The following is a 22932-nucleotide window of genomic DNA, read 5'->3' as shown; positions in this document are numbered from 1 at the left end:
TGACGTGTTTCTTTTCTCTTCCAATAGAAAATATTTTTCGCGCCAAAGTTTTACCGATAACTTGTTTTCCGAAAATAATCCGAAATCGGATTTAAAAAACAAGTCCAAATGCGCTGCGGATGCTGGAAAAAAAATCGTGGAACCGATTTGAAGGGTCACCGGGGCTGACCAATAATAGACAGACTTTATGTTATGATTCTCTATCACTGACTCTTTTTAAAAAGCGTTGATGATATTTTTTAGTCGTGTTTTCAACGACGGGAATAAAAATATCAACTTTGAACTTCATCCAATATCTTGGATGGTCGTTATGGTTACTTTTGTCTTCGTTGATTGCGCGCTGAATAGAAACTCGATTCGTCGGCACAGCGTCAATGTATGATTTTAACCTGTGCTTTTCACGGTACTGCCGTAACGCAAATAATTTCAGACATTGAGTAGCACAACCAAATAAAATTCTCTTTACCCAACGACTTTTGATCATACAATTTAATGCATTTATTGAGGAGATTTTATAAACCTGGAAACAAAAAATTCACAAAATGTGTTTTTCTTATGTGTTTTCCAGTTTCTTCCCTATTAAAATGGAATCGATTTAGTTCGCACCACTAGTTGTTTGGTAGATTCGCTGGATTGCAGCCCAATCCTTGGATTAAGGATACGGATTCCGATTCCGATTCCGATTCAGAATTCGAAAAAAGCTTTGTAAAAAAAATTGAAAAAAGATATTGGCTTCAAAAAAATATATCTTGAAAGATTACATAACAAGGGCAAGTCTTGTTAGAAACTGCTATTAAAATGGGCGTGGTCGAAATTCCCCTTTCAAGGATTCAAATTGCCAGCTTTTTGCACACTTTGACTAATTCTCAGTCCCCTCTACCTATTTGGATTAATATCAAAACACCAGATCTTGAAGGTTGACATGGAAATCCCAATCCTGCAATCCAGCGAATCTACCTGGTTGTTTTACCGCCCCTCAAAAAAGAAAAAAAGAAAGGCTGCACATATGTTGTACTCTAAGCTCAGGAGATATTATGCATGGTTTAAAGATTGGCCAATAAACTATAACTATAAGCTATAGTTTAGACTACCCACTTTTCACCCTGCCTTTTCTAATTGTGAACTAAAGTGGGAAAATAGTTGGCTGTCTAAAGTCAATGCATTGCCCTCTTTTGACGTAAATGCAATGTCTTCTTTCAACTTTTTTGAATCAAAGAATCTAACTGCCCACTTTGTGCCTACTCTTGTAATTAGAATAGGCAGGGCAAAAGGTGAGCCGTCTAAACTAGAGCTAACTAATAAAGATAGACTTAGAAAAACATTAAGGTTAACCTCAGCTTAACCAAATTTTCTCTACCAAAAACAAGGATAAGTGATCAAGTATAAATAAAACAGCCGTAATGACGGCTGCAAAAAACTTCAGTAATTGTCATTTTTGAGTAGTTAACCATTATGCAAACATCTTTATCATCGTGGTCAGCCTTTTTTGATATATCCATAGTATAAGAAAGCTTATACTATGATATATCTAACATAAAATTTTAAAGAGTATACCTAAGTAAGAGCGAGCGCAAACGCAAACTAAATCGGGAAATCAAACCGGAAAGATCGGGAAATCGAACCCGACTATCGCGATTAACCGGATTTACGCACAATAACAAATGAAAAACACTGATTTTAAGAAATAGAATAGAAATAACAGAAACGTCAGTTGCACAACTGAGCTTTGAATTATTTTAGGCAGTTTATGATTGTTTTAACTCTCCCATTCTGTTAAAACAATCACCAAAGTCATCTCCAAAATCCACATTATTTACATTCCACATTCCCTCATCCGGATCATTACCGCCGACTTTCGTAACAACATAATTTTGATAGCAGTACATAAACTCATTTCGGTAAATACTCAATATAGAATTATCGGAAAGATTCCATTGACCTTCGTTGACCGTGACTCCTTTTCGCCATGAAAATACGCACCTATACGTGTTATCTCGCACAGTAGCTTCTGGGTATAAGTATTCGCAAAATTTAACTGAATAGATTGAACAGTTATCTTTAGACCCTACTATTCTAAAAAGATAATTGCAGAAATTTTCATCAGCTCGAGCAATGATATACCGTCTATCGCTGTCATACCAGGTTTCTGCAGCAACGATATTCTGAAAAACAGCATTATTGTAGATTGTGCATAGTTGGCCTTTCATTTCCAAGCCAATTTGTTTGAAAAAGGCTGACATTATCTCACGTTGAGGTTGACTTAGATCAGTATGAAGACGGATGTAGAGCCACCACCAGTGATCGTTCTCCTGATCAGGCAGCTCAGTTAAGAAGCTCAGCGCCTTTTGATCTTCTTTCGGTAAGGTTTTGTACAAGTAATTAGCGACGCCAGCGTGGATGGACTCCATACTGTTTTGTCGAAGAAGGCTACACTGCAAGGTTAAGACAATGCGCTTCAATAGTGATATCATGCAGTAGAAGTAGCAATAATTTGCCAATCTAGTCGCTGTCGGTGGATCTTGAGTCAGTTTGTTTTTATTCAATTGTTCTTGAAGTTCACCAAGAGTTTCGACTCCAATTGTTGAAAAATCTATACTTGTTAGAAATGATTTTTCAACATCCGTCATTTGACCATCATTGTACAAAGCTACACCATTCAAATTCGCTATGTGAGCTGTTGTCTCCTTTAAGGAACCAATCACCTGAGCGTGGATTGTTTCATCCTTGTAATCATTAAGAGCTTTTCGAATCACTTGATCAACGACATCCCCGAGAGATGGACCACTGTTACCACCAAATAGTGACAAGAAGCCAGTCAAGAGGCCACATACGCCAGCGACCAAAAGACCAATCGGCCCTCCGACAGCCCCGGCAATAGAACCGATAATTGCAATAGCTCCAGATGTGATTTGTAAAGGGTCGTTAGAAGTAAATTTCTGCCAATTATTGACTATAGTGTTTGCAAGATCAACGACTCCCTGAGCTGCTTGGACATATTTTTCACTCTCCGTTTTCTCTTTTAGAAGATCCTTTCTAAGAGTGTCAACCGATTCTTGTACGTTTTTGATGTGGCTTGTTTGGTCTTTCACCTGAAAATATTAGGAGAGAATAATACACGCTATTTTTTATCAGAACACGAGGCTGAGAATTTGAGAAAACCTAAGAACAAATTAAGAACAATCTGAGGCTCAGCTCTAAAGAACAAAATAAATAAGAGCAGGACTGGATAAACAGTATAGATAAATAAACATCGTTTTACGCTGTAATTTTCCAATTTTTCCAACCAAATTTTTTTTATAAAGGCTCGAAAAATACACATTTCAAAATTAAAATGAATGAAATGTTCTAAAGTCAAATCAGAATAAGAACAATTTCGGAACATGCAAGCCTGAAAATTTCAAAAATTTAAATTCTTCAATCACTGTGAAAAAATCTTTTCAAAAATATTCATTCAATCAAAAGATATCAAACAAAGTTTGTTATTGATTGATCGAAAAAAGGCTGTTTTTTGTCGTTTTTTACTACTTTATAGAGTCAACTAGCAATAAACTTCTTTTGATCAAATGAATCTTTTCTCGAATTATTTTGAGACAGACTTTAATTCTAATCCCTTTATCTCAACAAAAAAACACTTGAAATCTGTTCAATACATACCGTATTTTCAAGCAAATCTAATGACTCCATTGCTTTCTTCAATGCTTCGTCTGCCATTTTGAATTATAAATTTGTCCTAGATTTCTCATCCGTTAAATTAACAGTCAAATACTCTAATGTATCTTAGACCAACATGGATTTGAGTTTTTATACCAAAATTATTCCCTTTCTTTAAGCATGGTGATAGTCATATGACTAAATCGTGATTGGTCTTTGTTGAAATTTAAAGCTCCTCTAACAATGGACTGGTCGATTTTTTTTCAATTGTTTTCCAGAATATAACTATTGTATGGCAAATTATGCATGGTCTTATAGTCGCTTTTTCTTTTTAGAAGAACATGAGACTCTTCGGTAAAAACCTAAGAACATATTAAGAACAATTCTGGACTAAAGATTGAGAAATGGCTATGAATTTCATGATTTTAAGCCCCTTTTAAGCGAAAAAGTGAAAGTTAATATAGTCAGAAAATTTTCATAACTTGAAATTCGCAAAATAAGAATAAGTCGATCCTCAGTAAAAAGATGCGTAGTCAAAAGTCAAACCTTTTCTAACAATAAACATCTCTTATTTTATATGCCAAAAATATTTATTTTCTGAAAGTAAATATTATGTGATAAATCGTGCTTGGTCTTGATGATTAAAACTTACTCCTTTGACAATAAGCGTCATAAGAATTATGCCAAAAATAATGTTGTTTTCCAAAATTTGACTTCATGTATCATATGTCAACATATGCATGATCTTGTATTGATTAACCTGAGATCAGATTGTGAATGTTTTCTGCACACCACGCTGAAGCTCTAAAGGGATGTGTGAAAACATAACAATCTGACGAATAGGCAACCTCAAAATCGTAAGGACCGCGTTCGTCTAAAAGGACTAGGAACGACAACAAAGTTGCATGATTGTGTTTATGAATAGGGAGCCGTATCAGTTTTTAACTTTCCGGTGCACAACAAGATTCTTGTTGTAGAATTTTCCGCGGGAGGACTATTTTCCTCTTTGAAAATAATTAAGTCTGGAATTTGGGGGAAAATTCGGCTTGGAAAATTTTATTTAATCACCTGCTAAGTCAATCTTCGCTCGACTTCTCTTATTTACCTTACCGGGGAAAACTTCGTCGGGGAAAATTTTCGTCGGGGAAAAATATTCGTCACTTGCTGTTAGTTGGTAAACGCATTAAGGCCGGGGAAAATTTTCGTCGGGGAAAAATATTCGTCACTTGGCCAAAATTTCGTCACTTTTCCCCGACGAAGTTTTCCCCGATAAGGTATCTAATTCACCAAAACGAAGTGAAAAGGAATGTGTAGACTGAAAAGTTAGAACTTTACAGTGAGTAGTGGGAGTGAACTTAAATTAAACTACAATCACCGCTATAATATTTGGCGCAAAAGGGAAATTCCTATAGGCCTATAGGCAACAACGAGCTCTAAAAATACCTAAAACTGTCAATATATTCCGGGGTCGATTATAGTAATAGATTGAACATATTGTTTTTATTATGTAATAATCTTTGGTAAAATAAATTCTCAATAAAAGAAATAAAACAAAGAAATAAATATTAAATATACAATATTTTCCGCTGGAAGCCAAACCGGTATTTATGTTAATTTAACACACTTTGAATGTAATTAATTAAAATAAACAAACGGACATTTTATCTATTGATAAAGGCCATTTTCAGACTTAACTAATTTCGATGGAAAGATGGAATTTCGGAAACAATTTCTACTTTTGGAGACGGTAAATGGGTCTGTTCATAGTATAAGAAAGCCGCGGCTGGAATATGTACCGCATTGTCTTTTCAGTTAATTGATGTTCCATCTCTGTCTCCGAGCGTTATAAGAACATCAAGATTCTCAGTTTATTATTGGTTGATAGTTTTTGAAGTTTTTCTCTTATTTTCCTTCTCAAAAAGCTTTCTATTGCTAAAAATCTTTGAATCGTTACCCAATAGAACACTTGAACTAATTTTGGACATATTTCAGGGGTATTTTGTCGAAACAATAGTTTTTCACCAAAATTGAAATTATAAGAACTATATTCAAGATGATAACTTTCCTGTCAGTTTGAATGATAAATTTTGAAGGTGCTGGCTTGAAATTTTCACAGTAATATCTTGATGTACTTTTTCATTGATTTCTAAAAAGATTTCACTGAAATATTGTGAAGGCATCTCGAGGCACTTTATTGATTTTTGAGTTCTTTCAGCCCAGCCATTTTGTGCTTGTTTAAAATTCTTATTGTTGATCTTTCCTTTACAATGATTTTATAATGTAAGTGTATTATCAAGGGCATATCATTAATGTCTAATACGCACTGAGAAGTAAGTATTAACGATAAAAAAATAAATTTTACCATTAAAGATGCTATATTGCTTATTTCTTGATTAAAAAATAGTCATCAAATATGACAGAGATAGAACAACAGAAATTTAGATGTTATCATTCCAGCCGCGGCTTTCTTATACTATGGTCTGTTTAAGTACGGAGAAACGGAATTTAGCAAAAAATTCGGCTGGAATTTCAGAATAAGCAAGAAATGGTAAAAAAATTTTGACTTAAGCTATTTTGTTTGATAGAATGGCGGAATGGCGGAATGGCGGAATCTGGAACCCTATAAAACCGCTCCCCGTCAAGACGCTTGGGCGTCTAGACTATTCAAATATCCGAAATATATGTCTTTTCAAGGGTCGATTTTCGATCTTCCAGTCGAGCACTTCTAACCTCTAAATAAAATAATTTACAAAAAGATTTCGCCATCAAACTTCTCCTTCGACGTAACTTGGATTAGATACACCTTGCTTTACAGTATATTCTGGTTTTTTACCATTCTTTGACTTGTCTCTGGTTACAATTACCACAGTTATGATCACCAACAAAACAGCAAGAATAATTGCCACTGCAACACCAACTTTCTCGTTATTCGAAAGACCTGATGAACTCTCCGCTGGCTCCATAGTTGGTTTTGGACGCCGTGTTGAAGTCGTAGTATCGCCAGATCTAGGGTCAGTTGTGGTAGGTTTGGGTGTTGGCTTAGCTGAAAAATTTAAATTGATTTTGGGTTATACGGCTACCCTCTCTGATTGATTCTTTATAAATTTGGCGAGGTGAAACTTTAGAGATTGACGCTTTTTTTAATTTTGAGAGAGAACTAACATTTTGCGAGGAAGCAATTTTTTCAATTTTAGCGAGAACCAATTTAGGCGCAGACTTCTTCAAAACTCACCAAAATTGCTAAAATTAATTCTCACTAAAATTAGTCCTTTCAAAGGACGGCTCTTATGAGTCATCACAAAGGAGGTCCTGGGAGGAAAGCTCTCAAAGATTTTGGTGTAAAGTCTTACAGAGTCTTAAAAAACTTATATCAGCAAGTAGTGGATCTTAAAAAACTCATGGTAGTGTTAAAAATAGAGCACAGAGTAAAATTTGTTGAAAAGAAATATTAATACCTGTTGTTCTAGTCTTCGAAGGAGGTGACCAAAGCCCTGTACCCGTTGGATTCACAGCGCGAACACGGAATTCATAATGTGTCAAGGGCTTTAAACCAACAAAGGTGACTTTGATGATTCTTTCGTGAGATAATGTTGAATGACGAATGAGCTGTGTTTCTTTTGTAACCATGTTTTCGATTTCGTAGCCTCTGATTCTTTGCTTTGGATCCCGGCTAGGTTCGAATTGAAGTATTGCTGTATTGTATGAGACGTCTTTGATGCTGATCTTGCCAAAGAAATGTGGTAATTCTATGGAGAAAAAAAGAATATAAATTTCTAATTCTATAACAGCTCTGGAAATATCTTTGACATGAAACTTCACAATGACCTCATTGAATACACCACTCTTGTTATTTTGGCAACCTCGTTCCCTACGTATTATCGGCTTTTAATGCTTAGTAATAAAATAAGCTGCCCAAAATGTAAGGAAAATATTAAACATCTTAGTATATTTTTGGCTCCACTGTGATTTTGCACCTCATTAGATTAAAAATCGATCAGAGTGTCACTATCGGAGTCTAGATTTTGACAATTTTCAAGAATCATTGTATAAAAAAGAAACGAATGGTGATCTTACCACATCCAGCAGCTTCAGATTCATCACTGCGATCTGAACAATTAATGAGACCATCACATTTTCTGTCTTGTTGAACACATTGTGGTGATTGTGTACACGTGAAGAAGTTCGATCTACAGGTGTCTAATTGTGAAAATAAAAAAAGTTCAGCTAAGGACTTTTTGGCGAAATACGAGTGGTTTAAGGTGGTCTAAGGCGTGTCAGCGCTACAAATTTAGGGTGGAAGCTTTATTCAATGTTCTGTTCAGTTTATAGGTATTCGAGTAAGCTGGTTGTGAACCTTTTGAAAACAATCGAAGGACTACCTTTAATAAAAGTCATTGATACTGCGCTATCTAAATAAAATACGGCTCTCTTTATCTATCCATAAGGTCCCCTATTGTATATTAATTCTAATGGTAAAACCAGGACGATGGAAAGTTAAATATTTATGTTCAATTTGGTTTTTACGTTGTTTTATAACTTTCCCTGATGTAAACCCTTACCCTTTGAAACTGTTTTGAATATGTTAGTGTAAGTTGATTTCTCATCGTCGCTCTCCATGTTTTCATTAAAAACGCGAATAGTAAACTGATAAATATGACTTCGTTGCAGGTCAGTTAATAGTGCTGTCGTTCTGCTAGCTTTCTCAGTAAACTTGTCACATTTTTTGTTGATACTACAATAGTTGACTTGGTAGGTGATCAAAGATGGATTGTTTCCTTTGAGATCTGTTGGTGATGACCAGGACAATTTGATACTGGTTGATTCTTGGTATAAGATTGGTGTAACTGATGCGTTCTTAGGCATTTCGAGCGTAGGTAAATCTAAAGAAAATATTGAATGTTGAAATAATTGTTGAAATTTTGTTAGTAGGTAAGATTCTATTAGTAGGCCTGATTGGTGTAATTATCGTGCAAATTTGGAACAAAGCACCAAATTTGGACCAGACATGCCTAGTACCCTGTGGATTGATATTAGAAGAGAGGCCCAGAAAAGTTTTATTAAGGGTAGCCCTAATATTTTGACCTATTTATTGAAAACCTAGGCTAAAGCCTAAAGGGCCCAATTTTTATGGAAATTTCAAACTTATTTTAGGCCAAAACCAATAGAAGACTATATAGAAGACTTTTAAGCGAGTATGGCCGATTTCTGTACTGAATGGGAGTTTTTTGATGTAGAAGTGTCATTTTATAAGCGATTTTATGACCAAAATGAGGGGGGACCACCACTTCTTCATCAAATAACTCCCGTTCAGTACAGACTCGAGTTATGGAGGTTAAAGAGACTACACTATATTATTATTGTTATTATCATTTACCTAATCGGGCGGTTTTGAATTTCAGTGGATCCGAATAGATACCACTACCAACGACATTGACAGCTCGAATCTTGATAGTGTATTCTCGATTGGGTAATAACCCGTCTAGTGTAGCACTAATCAAGATGGCGGCAAATCCTGTACGAATATTTTTCGTTTGATCATCGTCAGTTCCATCTGAAAGAAGAAGAAATTGATCAATTATCGTTTTACATAAAGAATCAAACTTTTTGATTAAGGATTGGATTCCCTTGACTCGGTAAGGTGCAGCTCCACGGCACCAAAAAAAAGCTAAGTGCTCCAAACTTTAAGTAAAACTAGCTTAACCAGGGAAGTTAAGAATGTCGTTATACCTTGAATGAGAATGTTATATAAGTAGGGTCGATCACTTTGTGGAACGGAAATCCATTTGATTTCGGCTACCGTAGACCCAGCACCAACTAATTGAACATCTTTCGGTGCGTAACGTGGTGCAGCTAAAATATAAACAGAAAATAATTTGCCAATTATGTAATTCGATTCTTTCCCCTTTTCCAACCTCAGTTCAATAGCGCTCCGCAATGCATACGTCATAATTATTACTTTTCACTTTTTTTGACATTTGTACGAGTTGCAATCCCACAATTCAACGCGGCTCAATAGACGATATCGGCTTTCGATAAATGCAATGCATTCTGGTTTCTAGGGACTCTCAAAGGAATTATAATCTATTATAATTCATCTATTATAATTCCTTTGAGAGTCCCGAGAAACCAGAATGCATTGCATTTATCGAAAGCCGATATCGTCTATTAAATATACGTGCGAGCTGTTATATATCTTTTGTCAAACGATGCAATTAACGTGCAAAAGAGATTAGCGCAAAGGTTGATGGAATTGGAACTCGTACAAACACATCGACATTAATGATTATGTCAAAAATAAAATCTATTTTTAGATTCAGCGCGGTGCGCTATTCAATCCTACAATAGAGTCTCCATAACTCGAGCACTAATGGGGAATTGAAATTTGTTCACGTTATATATAGTAATAGATATTAAGTTTTCGATTACCTGAAGGAATCAGAAAACTCGTTCGAGTTAATGAGACAATTAAGTAAAAGAGAGTTGAGAAGTTCTCTTAAAGGATATCCTACCCACAGATATCTAAGCCCGAAGGGCTAGATTTGCAACTTTAAGCTTTCTCCAGCAAAAAAAAGTGAAGCAAAAATTTGACTTTTTAAATTTCGTGCCGATGGATAGGATCTAGCATTTTAATTGTTTTCGGAGCGCGAGATCAAAAAACGTAGGCGGCAAACGCTATTTCACATCTCTCAAACCGGTGAAATTGCATATTTTAGTCACGTGACTCTGGTAGGAAATCCTTCCAAAGATGAGCTTCACTTTTTGATAAAAGCCGCAAATCTAGCCCTTCGGGCTTTACAGATATCTGTGATCCTACCATTTACTCACACAGCATTTTTAAACAGAAGAACGAACAACTTTCTCTACTTGACACACCGCACAAGCACAAATGTTGAGAAATTAGTTTCCTTATTTTGCTATGTCAGCATCCTTTCCAAATCTTAAAAAGACAATATCTACAATATCAACTCACAGCAACCAGCATCGATTCTTTCATCGCTGCCATCACCACAATCTTGAATACCATTACATGTCCGGTTGGAAAACACACATTGTGCACTGTCCGTACAACGAAAATGACCCGGTTGACAGGAATCTATAAAATTAAGGAGAATTTGAGTTTGATGATGTTTAATGAAATAATTCTTATCTTAATTTTTTTTTCTAAAACCTAAATGCCAGCTAAATCTCGCTGGCTGTATATTTACATTTTGTTGAACAATCAAATATGGTCAAAGTCAGTATTGTGACAAGTTATCTCTCATATTTCCAATATTTCCTTTTTTAAATTTTGTCCCTCTCACTCTACTGATGAATTGAAGCTATACTAACACCTCCTTCTCACAGACCGGGTCTTATCAGCCAGTGGGGGTGCAAATAACGGACCAAAACTCGATGGGGATTGATATTCTCATATTTTTTATAGCCGGGGATTTGAATTCCATTATTTTTTAGCCAAAAAATTCAGTGGGGATGAAAAAAATAGCACAATATTTTGCAGGGAGAAAAATTAGAATAATAATTTTTCATTGGGGACGATATTTTGGCCAGTTTTTCCAGTGGGAAGGGTTCCCAGTGGGTCTGTGGGAAGGGGTGTATACTAACGTCTCTTCAAGGCGTTGAAAATACAGATTTAAGTGAATGACATCAATTTATATCAAACGCGCGTAAAACTCTTTTTTACGACAACCTAGGCTTCTGCTCATCCTTGTGGGTCTGCTCATATAAGTGGGTTTGGTGTAGCCATAGAGCCAAACAGGTCGTTTTAGATGATTAAAAAAAAAGAGGTCTGCGATTCAGGCAAACAACTCTGGTCGCGTGTTTTACTTACTTTTACGTTCTGTCCTGAAGTAATTTTCGTATGGTTTTGCACCCGTTTGATTCTGTTGATCTCGAACTTGGATTTTATATTGATAATAAGTGTCTTTATTCAATGATTTCAATACCAGGGTCAAACCATTTGTCGATTCCAGGGTTGTACACGTGTCGGGGAAATTTAGTCTACAGTAGGTCACTGTATAAGATATTGATGTTTTTTCTTTAGTACTTGTCGATGCTTCCCAGAAAAGTCTAACTGATGTCGTCTCGTAAAATTGAATGGGTTTGGTGTAGCCTTTTGTGACGTCAGCAGGGCGTTCTAGATAATTAGAAGAATTAAGTTCTGTTACATTCTTATTATACTAAAGTTCCCAATTTAATACGTCTTACAGAGTAAAAAACATACAGGGGGTAATAATAATAAGCTGGAACATCCAAGGGCATTGGATCCTAAAGTTTAGCAGGGGGTCATTTATAAAAGTTTTCGCAATGAGATTCAAACAGACATAATCATTAGACGTCATTATTGCCCTGGTAAATTTGAATTCAAGCACCTGCTGCCTCATCATTGACACGTGTATAAAATAAAATGAGCTTTGAAGGTATTCGAAATTTTTTACCTTCTTGGCTTGAGACGGCAATAATTACCAGTATAATCACCAGCACGTTTTTTAACATCATTCAAATAATTTTTTTTCACCTGAAATCTTAAAGATAAGGAAGTTTATTAGCACAAAAAATGTTATATAATTTGGTATTATAAGTAATATTTTCAATTATTTTTCCAGGTATATGCATTGAAGAATAAGTGAAGATTTTGATTTCAAAACAAAAACAGCCATGAATATGAATGTATAGTAAGAATATTTTTTCACAATACCACCCCCCCCCAGGTTCTTATTTGGCCAGCCCCTCCTCATTCCCCCCAGATATTAATTTTTGAAAATATATAGGCCATATAGGCACCTAAGAGTTTACGATAAGATATAGACTTTGAAATCATGAAAATCATATTTTCAGAGGCAAGAGTTTGAACTCTTTGATGGGAAATGAAGCCACTTTATTTCCCATCAACTAAGTAAACGTGTGAGCCGCATGTTTTTCAATCCATGTTTTCTAGCCAGAAAATTCAGTTGGGATGGAATAAATAGCACAATATTTTGCAGTGGGAATTTTGCTTATCTGACAAAAATTAGAGTAAAGTTTTCTACTGGAGACAATATTTTGGCCAATTTTTCCAGTAGGAAGGGTACCCAGTGGGTCTGTGAGAAGGGAGTGTTTTAAACTCGATGAGCAGACCCCGGGGGGGGTACTAGGGCAAGATGGGTTACGGGGATGCTCCGCTGGTCAGGGTACCTTTTTTAAACCTCGACGAGTCCCAGGTAGGGTCGCAAAAACACCAAAATAGAAAAATCAGTCCCTGGTAGTAGGGTGTCTTTTTTTGGAAAATTTGGGAAAAAAGTAGAAAATTTGAGAAAATTTTGGAATTTCAGTCCCATTCAGGGTCACTTTTTCGCAAATTTCGAGTCCCACGTAGGGTCCATTTTTCGAACCTCAGCGGAGCACCCCCGTCGGTCGACAAGGGTAGTACCCCCCCCGGGGAGCAGACCTACAGATGTCCATCAGCATAATAAACAAGCTCATTAATATGATCTAACAAAACCACACAATTAAAACTGATTCAAAATTGCTAATTAATGTTTTCTAAAAGCTGTTTGTCTGGATAATGACAAAAACACCTAAAGCAATATAAAGCCGCAAATGCTATGAATCGAATTTAGCCCATTTGGTTTGTGATAAGATTGTGAATCTCAGTAGTTAAACCCTAATTTAAACGCGTAATTAGCTAGGTAGATAGATAGGTTCTTTCGTCCTTTCATAGCTACGCTTTATATGCAAATTATAACGGGTTTAAACAGGTGTATCTTATCACATCAACCAAGCCTAGCATTATATCATCTCGTTTTTATCATGGTGTAAGTACAGCTTACAGTAAAAGAGCGAAAAATCTCGATCAATAATTCTAAGCTATAACACAAAATCATTTGACAAGTTAACAAGTATTCAAGTCCGTTGTATTTTTTACGTTCCAATTACGATTTCCATAAGACTGAAGTGAAAATAAGTGACCTAATATTTGCCGGTATACTTTTTAACTCAATTTCTAGAATTGTTCAACCAAAAAAAAATTACTCTGTACAACTGCTTTACTCAAATAATTTTATTCTGTTATGTACTTCCCTATCAAAAGCAAAACTTTTTCAAGAAAATGAAAATTTCATTCAAAGAATGCTTGGATATTAATAGGGTTAATTTAGGAAATCCTGAAAATTTGATTTGAACAATAAGAAAATAACTTTTGATTAGTCACTTAATGTCGGATGTAGTGCTACCAATTAAATTGACCTGTCATATCGCAAATTTGCGGTTTTAGAACTTAATTTCACACTCATTCCTAACGTTTGAAATTGGTGAGTAGATAACATGGAAGTATAAATATGACATGGAAGAACGATGATTAAGTGATCAAAGGCGTCTGTGCTACAAACCAGTTTTCGTGGTCCGCATCCCGGCTACTTCCATTTTTCCGTTCTGTTTTTCAGCCGAGCCAGATGGCAATATGGGTCCCATGGAAACAATCGAAAGACTGTCTAAAAGACTTAGATTACTGGTTATCCTTAAGAACCAGTATGCAGTAAATTTTTGTTGAGATTCGTTTGTTCTTATTTTTTTGCACTTTGAGCTTCATATTGTTCTTATTTTGTTCTTAATTTTAGGGCAAAAGTATTTTAGGCTTTCTAACAAATTTTTACTACTTTGACCCTTAATTGTTTGAAATTCAGTCATTCCAGGCTCAGCATTGTTCTTATTTCTCTTTTGAGCCTCATTGCTCTTATAAATTGTTCTAGTAACAAAAAAGAGTATATTGAACCGAGAGATTTGGGGTTTATCAATTACCTTTTGGGAACTAATTTTCGGGAGCGAAACGAAAAATTGAAAAATCGCATTTGGCGATTCCTTTTTTGGACAAATTTTTGTGTTTCAGTTATCGGCTACCCTAACTTAGCTGGCACATAACGTTGTTTCAACGTTTATCTAATGCTCATGTCCTTATAATGTTAGAAGAGCGTTTAAACAACATCATGTGCCAGCTTGGAACCTATAGATCCTGGGGTGGGGTACTAGGTTTGCGAGACGACGGATATGTCCGAGCAAAAGTTCGAAAATCGACCCTTAGAGAAACTGAATTTCGAAAATTCGGGCCATTTTTTGCTTTTTAATGGTTTTTGAGGGACTTTCGAGGGTGTGAAAAAGGGACCTTTATGGCTCGTACACGCCCCGGGCTCTCCTCTCAACTCTCAACATGACTAGAACAGATACTTGAACTGGAAACCTATCATACGTACGTTCCAGTATCCTATGTATTGGATTTGATTGAGCGTTAAATTTACTTGAAATCCTTGTTTTGTATGAATTGTACTGTGCTCACTAGGGACAATTTATAGAAACCCTACGCCCTACGCCCTACGCCCTACGGTGTTAAGTTTACAGCTACTTTGATTTGACCCTAGTTTTGTTGTAACTTGTTTTCACCCAATATAAAGAGAGTCCCAAAAAAAGGGCTTAGAATGATTGAAACAAAATTAAAATTCTTTGCTCAATCAATAGATATTAATAAACCCCAAAGAAGATTGAAAAGGTCTTTGAGATGGAAATATTAAAGTATACAAGTTATAAAGTTTCGTTTAGATTATGAGGACTTGCTTAATATAAAAATGTATCCACTTTTTGGGACATATTGTATACCGTATACAGCATGATGAGAAAACCGTGTAACTTAAAGTCTCGAAAATAATAGAATAAAAGACCCCCAGCCAAAGAAAATATATGTTTCACTTTTTTAATTCATCCTCATATACTTAAAATTCACACAGAGGCACTGAGACAGGGGAAAGCAATGAAACTTGGAAGTTACCAATCAAACTACATCAAATTTTCACATTTTCCATTTATCCATATACCTGACAAATCACATCATACAAACCAAAGATAAATCTATCAATAGGAAAGACAAAGTCTTCTGCAACCGAAAAAAAAATGAAAAAGAAAATCACAAAAAAATAAAATGAAAATCTCAACAAAAACAATATCGCTAATGAAACCCATATCGTAGCAAGGTAATAATCATTAAAAAAAGAAAATCACTAGTATTACATGACAGTTAATACTGTTACGAAATTGGCAAAAAGAAATCAGGCTCATAGACCGCATTGTTCATTTTGAAATCTGGTATCAGAATAAAAACAACTGGCACGGGAGGAACTAACTATTGTACATAAACATAATGCAATATAATGGGTAATTAATACTTATGTAATACAAAAAGGTCGAATTGTCAATTTCAAGAAAAAAGTAATTAAGCTAATATCTAATTTAACTGACGTCACAAATTTTGTCAACTGTTGAGTATATTGGCCGTGATTTTTAAGCATGATACATTCTACCGCGTTTGAATTCATGGATGTTCGAAAAACGTACAAATGACGTACAAATCTTTAAGGCTGTTGTTTCTATTCTAAACATATCCGCTGATTTTCTATTGCGGTTTCACGTGTATATTGTGTTTGTATATAGCGGTATAATCTTCGTCTTGATCGCTTTGGAAACATATTTAATATCACGAGACAGAATGAGAGAGACTTTATCTTCTTCTTCCTTTTTTGACTCTGATTTGCTTCTTCTTCCAAGTCATTTTTCATTGGCTGTGTAATATGTAATCGTATTTGAAGTCAAGGATGATGAATATTACAATATCTGATCTCGGTACTTCTTCCTTCTTTTGACTCTGATTTGCTTCTTCTTTTTTTAGTGGTATAATCTTCGTCTTAACCCTTAGACCACCAAAGACGCGTATATGCATCCAAAACAAGCCAAAATACTGAGTCTCAGACTTAAGGCCATATAACTCCTGACCACTTGATTGAAAGGGGCATAAACCGCTTTTAGAAAGAGTATAAAAATAGCTTTCCAATCGTACCAAAACCATCTTCTAAATCAAAAGCTACAAGCTTTTATGGCACTTATTTTTGGCATTTTTGACCAAAATTAGAAAAATTTCAACTTTTTCAAACAAAACAGCGCGCACAAAGGGTTAATCGCTTTGGAAACATATTTGATATCACGAGACAGAATGAGAGAGACTTTATCTTCTCTTTCCTTTTTTGACTCTGATTTTCCTCTTTTTCCAGGTCATTTTTCATTGGCCGTGTAATATGTAATCGCATTTGAAGTGTCATCCTTGAGAATATTAGAGCGTCTGATCTCGATACTTAGTATTGATATCCTACCCCTTTTGATCCAAAATGCTAACACTAAATTTTATGATCTACTAGGAAATGAATAGTCTAGCAAGCTAGAGGACTAATTCAGACATGGTAGAAATAAAGCAAAAAAAAGTAATGGAGGGAACAATTTATACAAACTAAATCCCATAACAATAATCGTATTATCGTATAACGTCTATACTACTGTATTACACGCATTATAAACGACTCCAGTCTATGATCTGCTAGGAAATGAGGTCATGGCAGATAATGAATACGCGATTTTTGTATATAAGAATAGTGTACTTTGGCTGAGAGTGAGCATTATCTATTATCCTTAATTTTCTATTCCAAAAAACAATCTGTAGTTAGGCTATTGTTGTGACGTTTTTGTTCCGGTATAATTAGTTCATCATATGAACTACTGCGCAATTTAAAGACTTCTTTCTTCGCCTTTGATAACCGGAAACCACATCCGATGATAATTTACCATCAGCATAACCAGGAAATAGTCATGTAAACAACCCAACCAAAAATAGAATGCGCAATTTCATCAAGCACGTTTAGCATTTTTTAAATGCTTTGATTTTGTGTTTTGGAATTTAGATTCCTATTTATTCATGTAGATATCACATAAATCGAGACTTATTTGTGAACTACCAGTATACTTTGTATACCGAGTTTATCGTTCTACATCTGAATTTGAGCTTTACTAAGCTCATTTGACACCGATCGATACTTTGATTATCAGCCGGATTGAGAGAGAGAGTGTTATGTGAGTAAAGGTAGAGAGTCTATCACCATATTTCCCTAACACCCTGCCTGGCAGTGCTTAGAATTCAAACACAGTCCATTGCGGTGCATGTCTGTGATCAAAATTTCACACTACCAATCGGCAGAATGTTAGTGAGACACAGTGATATACTTATCCAGATGGTGAGTGAATGTATACCGAGTTTTTCGTTCTACATCTGCAATTTGAGCTTTACTAAGCTCATACAGTATACTTATAAAAAGGAAGTAAGTGACGATTTGGTTTTAGGTGCTGGCCTTAGACCATTGACTTTCAAGCCCGAAGGGCTAGACTCGAGACTCCTGGATGGGAAATAAAGCCATTTATTTCCCATCCAGAACGCCCGCGCGTGGTTTCTACACAAACGCCGGATTAAAAATAAAATCTATCGCTAGATTTCAAAAGATACAGTTCTCAAAAACAAAGAAACCTCTACATACAACCCGTCGTCATGATTGCGGCGTGTCTGCGGATAGGAAATAAGTGAATTCACTTTTTCTTGCCTGCGAAAGGTGAGAGATTCTACTCTAGCCCTTTGGACTTCAAACTCAATGTTTTAGACCATGATATTGTTCTTTAAATGATAGTAAATGAAATAAGCGAAAAATATGTATGTGCCATGGGCCCCGACGAGCCATTTTGAGTGAGGGGGCCAACATTTTGGAGAAAAAAATGTCGCCCACCATGGTTGGGCGACGAAGAAAATTTTTCTTTTTTTACACCCTCAAAACACCTTAAAACGATATCTAATTGGGGAGAATAATAGTTTCTGTGGTTTGATTTGGTCTCAAACCAACTTAAAATAGTAACTCTTAAAAACGCATGATATGGTCTACCAAAAAGTGGGGGCGTCATGGAGCCCCCAGCCCCCCTCCCCCCGTTGACGGGGCCCATGTGTGCGAGGGGTACAGTCATTATATTAACTGTATAAAAAAGAAAAGCGGCGACAGAGTTTGAGACAAACGGACGAAGGTTGAATTTTGAGATGAAGTCATATTTTTTGATTGTGAAATTAGTTTCAAAAAAAGTTTCTTATTCCTTTTTTAGTGACTTTAAGAATGGTGTAAATCCATTTCCTCATGAATATTCCTAACTTTTTGGTCGAAATCATCCTGAAATATTCTTATAGTATTCTTAGATTAAGATGAAAACTAAGCCTAAATCTAGCATGCAATATATACCTCAAGCAAGAATTTCGGATTTTTGTGAAAGTTCTTAGCATTGCTTGGGAGTAAATGGCAATTTACAGGTAAAAGGCTATAGAAATGACATTCTTAGCTTCAGTTGCCTAATTCCATGATAGCAATATTTTTACGAGATTCTTAATTTTTTGCCATCTTCATCATGGACCGCATTCTTATAAAAAAAAAGCGTGTAGACGATAGGATCATTGGGGATACCAGTAACCATTGATAATAAAGATTTTTAAGATGAACTCGTTTCCCTCCACTAGTAAGCCTAGTAGAGCCGGCAGTAGCGGTTTTTCAAAATGGATACGTTTCTAAGCTACACGTTTTTAATAAGAACAAACTACATAAGAACATAAAGCTTCGATTGCCAAAATGTTAAGAACAAGTTAAGAACATTGAGGCTTTGAAGACTCTAGAACACCGAATTTCATAGGAAAAATGGACAAAAATACTCAAAAAATAAGAACACTTTTAGGCTTATAACTCAAAAAGTTATCGCGAGGCTTCAGAAATTCTTTTAAAAAAACGTGTAGATGTTTAATGCGACAAAGTATTACCGTGAAAAGCACAGGCCGATATCATATATTGACCTGTGCCGACCAATCTAGATTCTATTCAGCGCGCAATGAACGCAGAGAAAAGTAACCATGACGACCATCCAAGATCTTGAATGAGGTTCAAAATTGATATTTTTTTTCCCGTCGTTGAAAACACAACTAAAAAATGTCTTTAATGCTTTTTAAAACGAGTCAGTGGTAGAGAATCGTAACATAAAGTCTGCCTATTATTTCGATTCAATTAAAGTGACATTTCCATAATTAAAAGTTTAGTAATTACTGTTATACATTTGGGAATCATGTAAAATATTTCTTTTGAAAGAAACTAATTTCAATTACACTTTCTGGGGTAATCGCACGATGGGTTATTTTTTCTTATTTGGCACGCCCTCAAAGAGAGCAATTAATCGTTAATTGCATCCTGTAGAGAGCAATTAATCGTTAATTGCATCCTGTAGAGAGCAATTAATCATTAATCACACTCTTCGATGCCGCGCCAATGTATACAAAAGTGATTTTTATGTTTTTCTTACATATTCTTTGCATCGAACGTTTTAATTAAGCATTCGAAATTTATTTTGTGAGAAAGAAAATCAATAAACAACAATAAAAAAAAGACATAAAGAGAAGAGAAAAATCTAAAACTCTCAGTGTAATTTCTGTAATTTTACTTTCCTAATTGGGAAAAAGTAGTGAAAGCCATTGTGCGATTAGCTCGTAATCACATAATAACTCGTACAATTCGAAAATTGCACTCGTAATTTTTTTGTTTCGAATTTTCCTCGTCCTTTCGGACTCGGAAAATTAATAACAAAAAAATCACTCGTGCAATTATATTCGAATTGCACTCGTTATCATGTGATTACATATACAAATCGTAAATAGTAAACTGCATACTGATACAGTCTGCTAGACATTAATATGGTAATCGTCAGCCGTGCAAAATTACTCGAATCTGATTGGTTTAGAGGAGTGCGATTAATCGTTAATTGCACTATTACCACTTTTTGCACTCTTCGGCGGGGGGACACTTCAAAAGTTTTCCCTTTTTCTAAAAAAACTATGATTTACTAATGATTATTTACTGACGATTACTAGTACTAATATTTGCTCTTCATCTTTGATTCTTTCTACAGTGATTAGATTGACACATGCGCGATAAAATTTCTATTATTGGTCTTCAGAGGTTAATATATTCTTTGAAAGCTTAACTTCTGATACTCAGGGTAACAAAGTATGGTAACTCGTTGGTTGTTGCGGGTTCCTTTGCATAAAGAACAGTTGCTATTCGCGATAAAAGCATATTATACCGTATAACCGGCGATCCCGGTAAAACTTTCTAAATCAGTATGTATGGTTTATTCTATGTTGGGTAGCAACAAAGGCTAAGTATATGTAATCACATGATAACGAGTGTAATTTATGTGATTACAAGCTAATCGCACAATGGGTTTCACTACTTTTTTCCCGTTAGGAAAGTAAATTACACTGAAGTTTTATATTTTTCTCTTTCATATTGATGAACAGGTAGCAACAAAAGCTAATAAAAGTCTACGCTACTTTACAGTTTGTAAGGTGATCACAAAAAGCCGACACCGTCAATATAGGTCCGGCCCAATGAGCACAAACGTCTTTTGGACGTCTAATGTACGTTTCTAGGACGTCCAAAGGTCTTAAAGCCGTCCATTGAATGTCCATAAGACGTTGCGTACCCATAGGTCCGTCAGTTTCTGCAAGGGCATGTCGGCTTCCATTGCTTAATCTTTCTCTTAAGAATACTTAGATCAACCATAGATCTAATATCATCTGGAATTAATTCCAGAGTTTTGGCCCTAAAGGTGATAGCGACTGTGAACCATGAAATCCGAACCGAAGTAAGGTGTTTGACGATTTATATTTTATTTTTAAATTTTGTATGAAATTTCTTCGGTTAGATCGAGAAAGACATTGAAAATTCTTATTTTCTGTCATTAATTAAAAAATCTTCAGTTGTTAGCAATAGAACGAAAGATTTTTATAACCGAATTTTGATGGCACCGTCTTTCTCTAAAAGCTGCTCAAAATAGTGAATGTGTGATCAGAATACATCCTCAAGCATCTTTCAGAGAACAATAGTTGGATTGGTTACGAAAGAAGGCATTCTTTTTCTTTGGTTCACGTACAGTGCTCCCTTCGCAAGTGCAGTAATTTCCAAGCTCGCTTTCTTATAAATCGTGTTAATATGTGGCTCAAAAATCAGGCAGTTGTCAAAAGTTAATCGAATGATCTTGCCTGAGTTGCTTTTAAAATGCGTTCATTATGTAAAGCTATGAAAAAAATTTTGCCGGTATTACACCCCTGTGTCACAGGGGTGTAATCCCGGTGTAATTTGGGTAAAATTTTGTCCCCGGTGAGAAAAATACCCTACAGTTACAACCCCACCGGGAAATTGACTTTGATTTCATCCTTATTCGAAATTCAATGTTAAATATTACTCTCCAAAACCAACCCCTGCTGGATATTTTAAACTTGGAACAAGATTCGCAAAAATGCGACTAAATATTTCCTTAAAAATGAAGGTCATTAGTGACATATACTAGCAAGTAGCTGTCGCTAAGAATGCCCCGCAGAGCTTCCTATCGAAATATCCCTAAGTAAGCAAAATTACGCATGTGTAGATTTTAAATTCGTTTTATCGATAAAATTTAAGTTGGAGGAACTTTACTTTTGAGATGACATGGGATAGACCGTCGCTCACATCTCAAAAAGAGAAGTTATCGCTCACATGTTATCACAGTGAAAACGCCAAAAATTCTGAAATTTATTTGATTCTTATAAAGTAGACACTTATAATAAAAATAAATATGCTCATCTTTTTCGCCATACTTTGTTTACTTTGTAAGACTTAATTACCGAAAGATATATTGCCTTCAATCAAGAGTTATTGATTTGATTCTTATAAAGTAGATGCTTATAATAAAAATAAATATGCTCATCTTTTTATCCATCCTTTGTTTACGTTTTAATAACTAATAACCGAAAAATATATTGCCTTCAATCTAGAGTTATTGATTTGATTCTTATAAAGTAGATGCTTATAATAAAAACAAATATGCTCATCTTTTTCGCCATCCTTTGTTTACTTTGTAAGAACTAATTACCGAAAGGCATATTGCCTTCAATCAAGAGTTATTGATTTGATTCTTATAAAGAAAATGCTTATAATAAAGATAAATATGCTCATCTTTTTTGCCATCCTTTGTTTACTTCGTAAGAACTAATTACCGAAAGATATATTGCCTTCAATCAAGAGTTATTGATTTGATTCTTATAAAGTAGATGCTTATAGTAAAAATAAATATGCTCATCTTTTTCGCCATCCTTTGTTTACTTTGTAAGAACTTATTACCGAAAGGCATATTGCCTTCAATCAAGAGATATTGATTTGATTCTTATAAAGTAGACTTTCTTTAGGCCCTAAAACGGGCGTCAGTCAGGGCGTACGGAAGGCGTTTTGACACTGGAAATTATTATTATGGAGAAAGCCCGTTTTAACAAATATTTCCCTTTTGGAAAACGGGAAATATTTAACAAAAGAATTTCTATCCCCATTTGGTTTTCGA

The 22932-nt window shown here is 35.2% G+C and overlaps 2 protein-coding genes across 2 annotated transcripts; both read right to left on the bottom strand.

The window, feature by feature from the left end:
- Window positions 1–1442: 1442 nt before the first annotated feature.
- Window positions 1443–3784, bottom strand: LOC136819058 (toxin CfTX-A-like). The gene is made up of 2 exons (XM_067075257.1): window positions 3655–3784; window positions 1443–3089 (listed from the first exon to the last, which is right to left on the bottom strand). The coding sequence occupies exons 1-2, from the start codon at window positions 3709–3711 to the stop codon at window positions 1746–1748; spliced, it is 1401 nt and encodes a 466-aa protein (XP_066931358.1). The 5' UTR covers window positions 3712–3784; the 3' UTR covers window positions 1443–1745.
- Window positions 3785–6134: 2350 nt separating this feature from the next.
- Window positions 6135–12144, bottom strand: LOC136812751 (protein sidekick-2-like). The gene is made up of 9 exons (XM_067069309.1): window positions 12087–12144; window positions 11480–11785; window positions 10622–10744; window positions 9379–9501; window positions 9026–9202; window positions 8211–8531; window positions 7726–7848; window positions 7107–7397; window positions 6135–6694 (listed from the first exon to the last, which is right to left on the bottom strand). Exons 1-9 carry the CDS (start codon window positions 12142–12144, stop codon window positions 6417–6419), a joined length of 1800 nt encoding a protein of 599 aa, XP_066925410.1. The 3' UTR covers window positions 6135–6416.
- Between the last annotated feature and the right edge of the window lie 10788 nt (window positions 12145–22932).

The sequence above is a fragment of the Clytia hemisphaerica genome, unplaced genomic scaffold (assembly GCF_902728285.1).
Source record: "Clytia hemisphaerica strain Z4C2 unplaced genomic scaffold, Clytia hemisphaerica genome assembly, whole genome shotgun sequence".
NCBI lineage: Eukaryota > Metazoa > Cnidaria > Hydrozoa > Leptothecata > Clytiidae > Clytia > Clytia hemisphaerica.
This window is presented reverse-complemented; position numbering and strand designations above follow the sequence as displayed.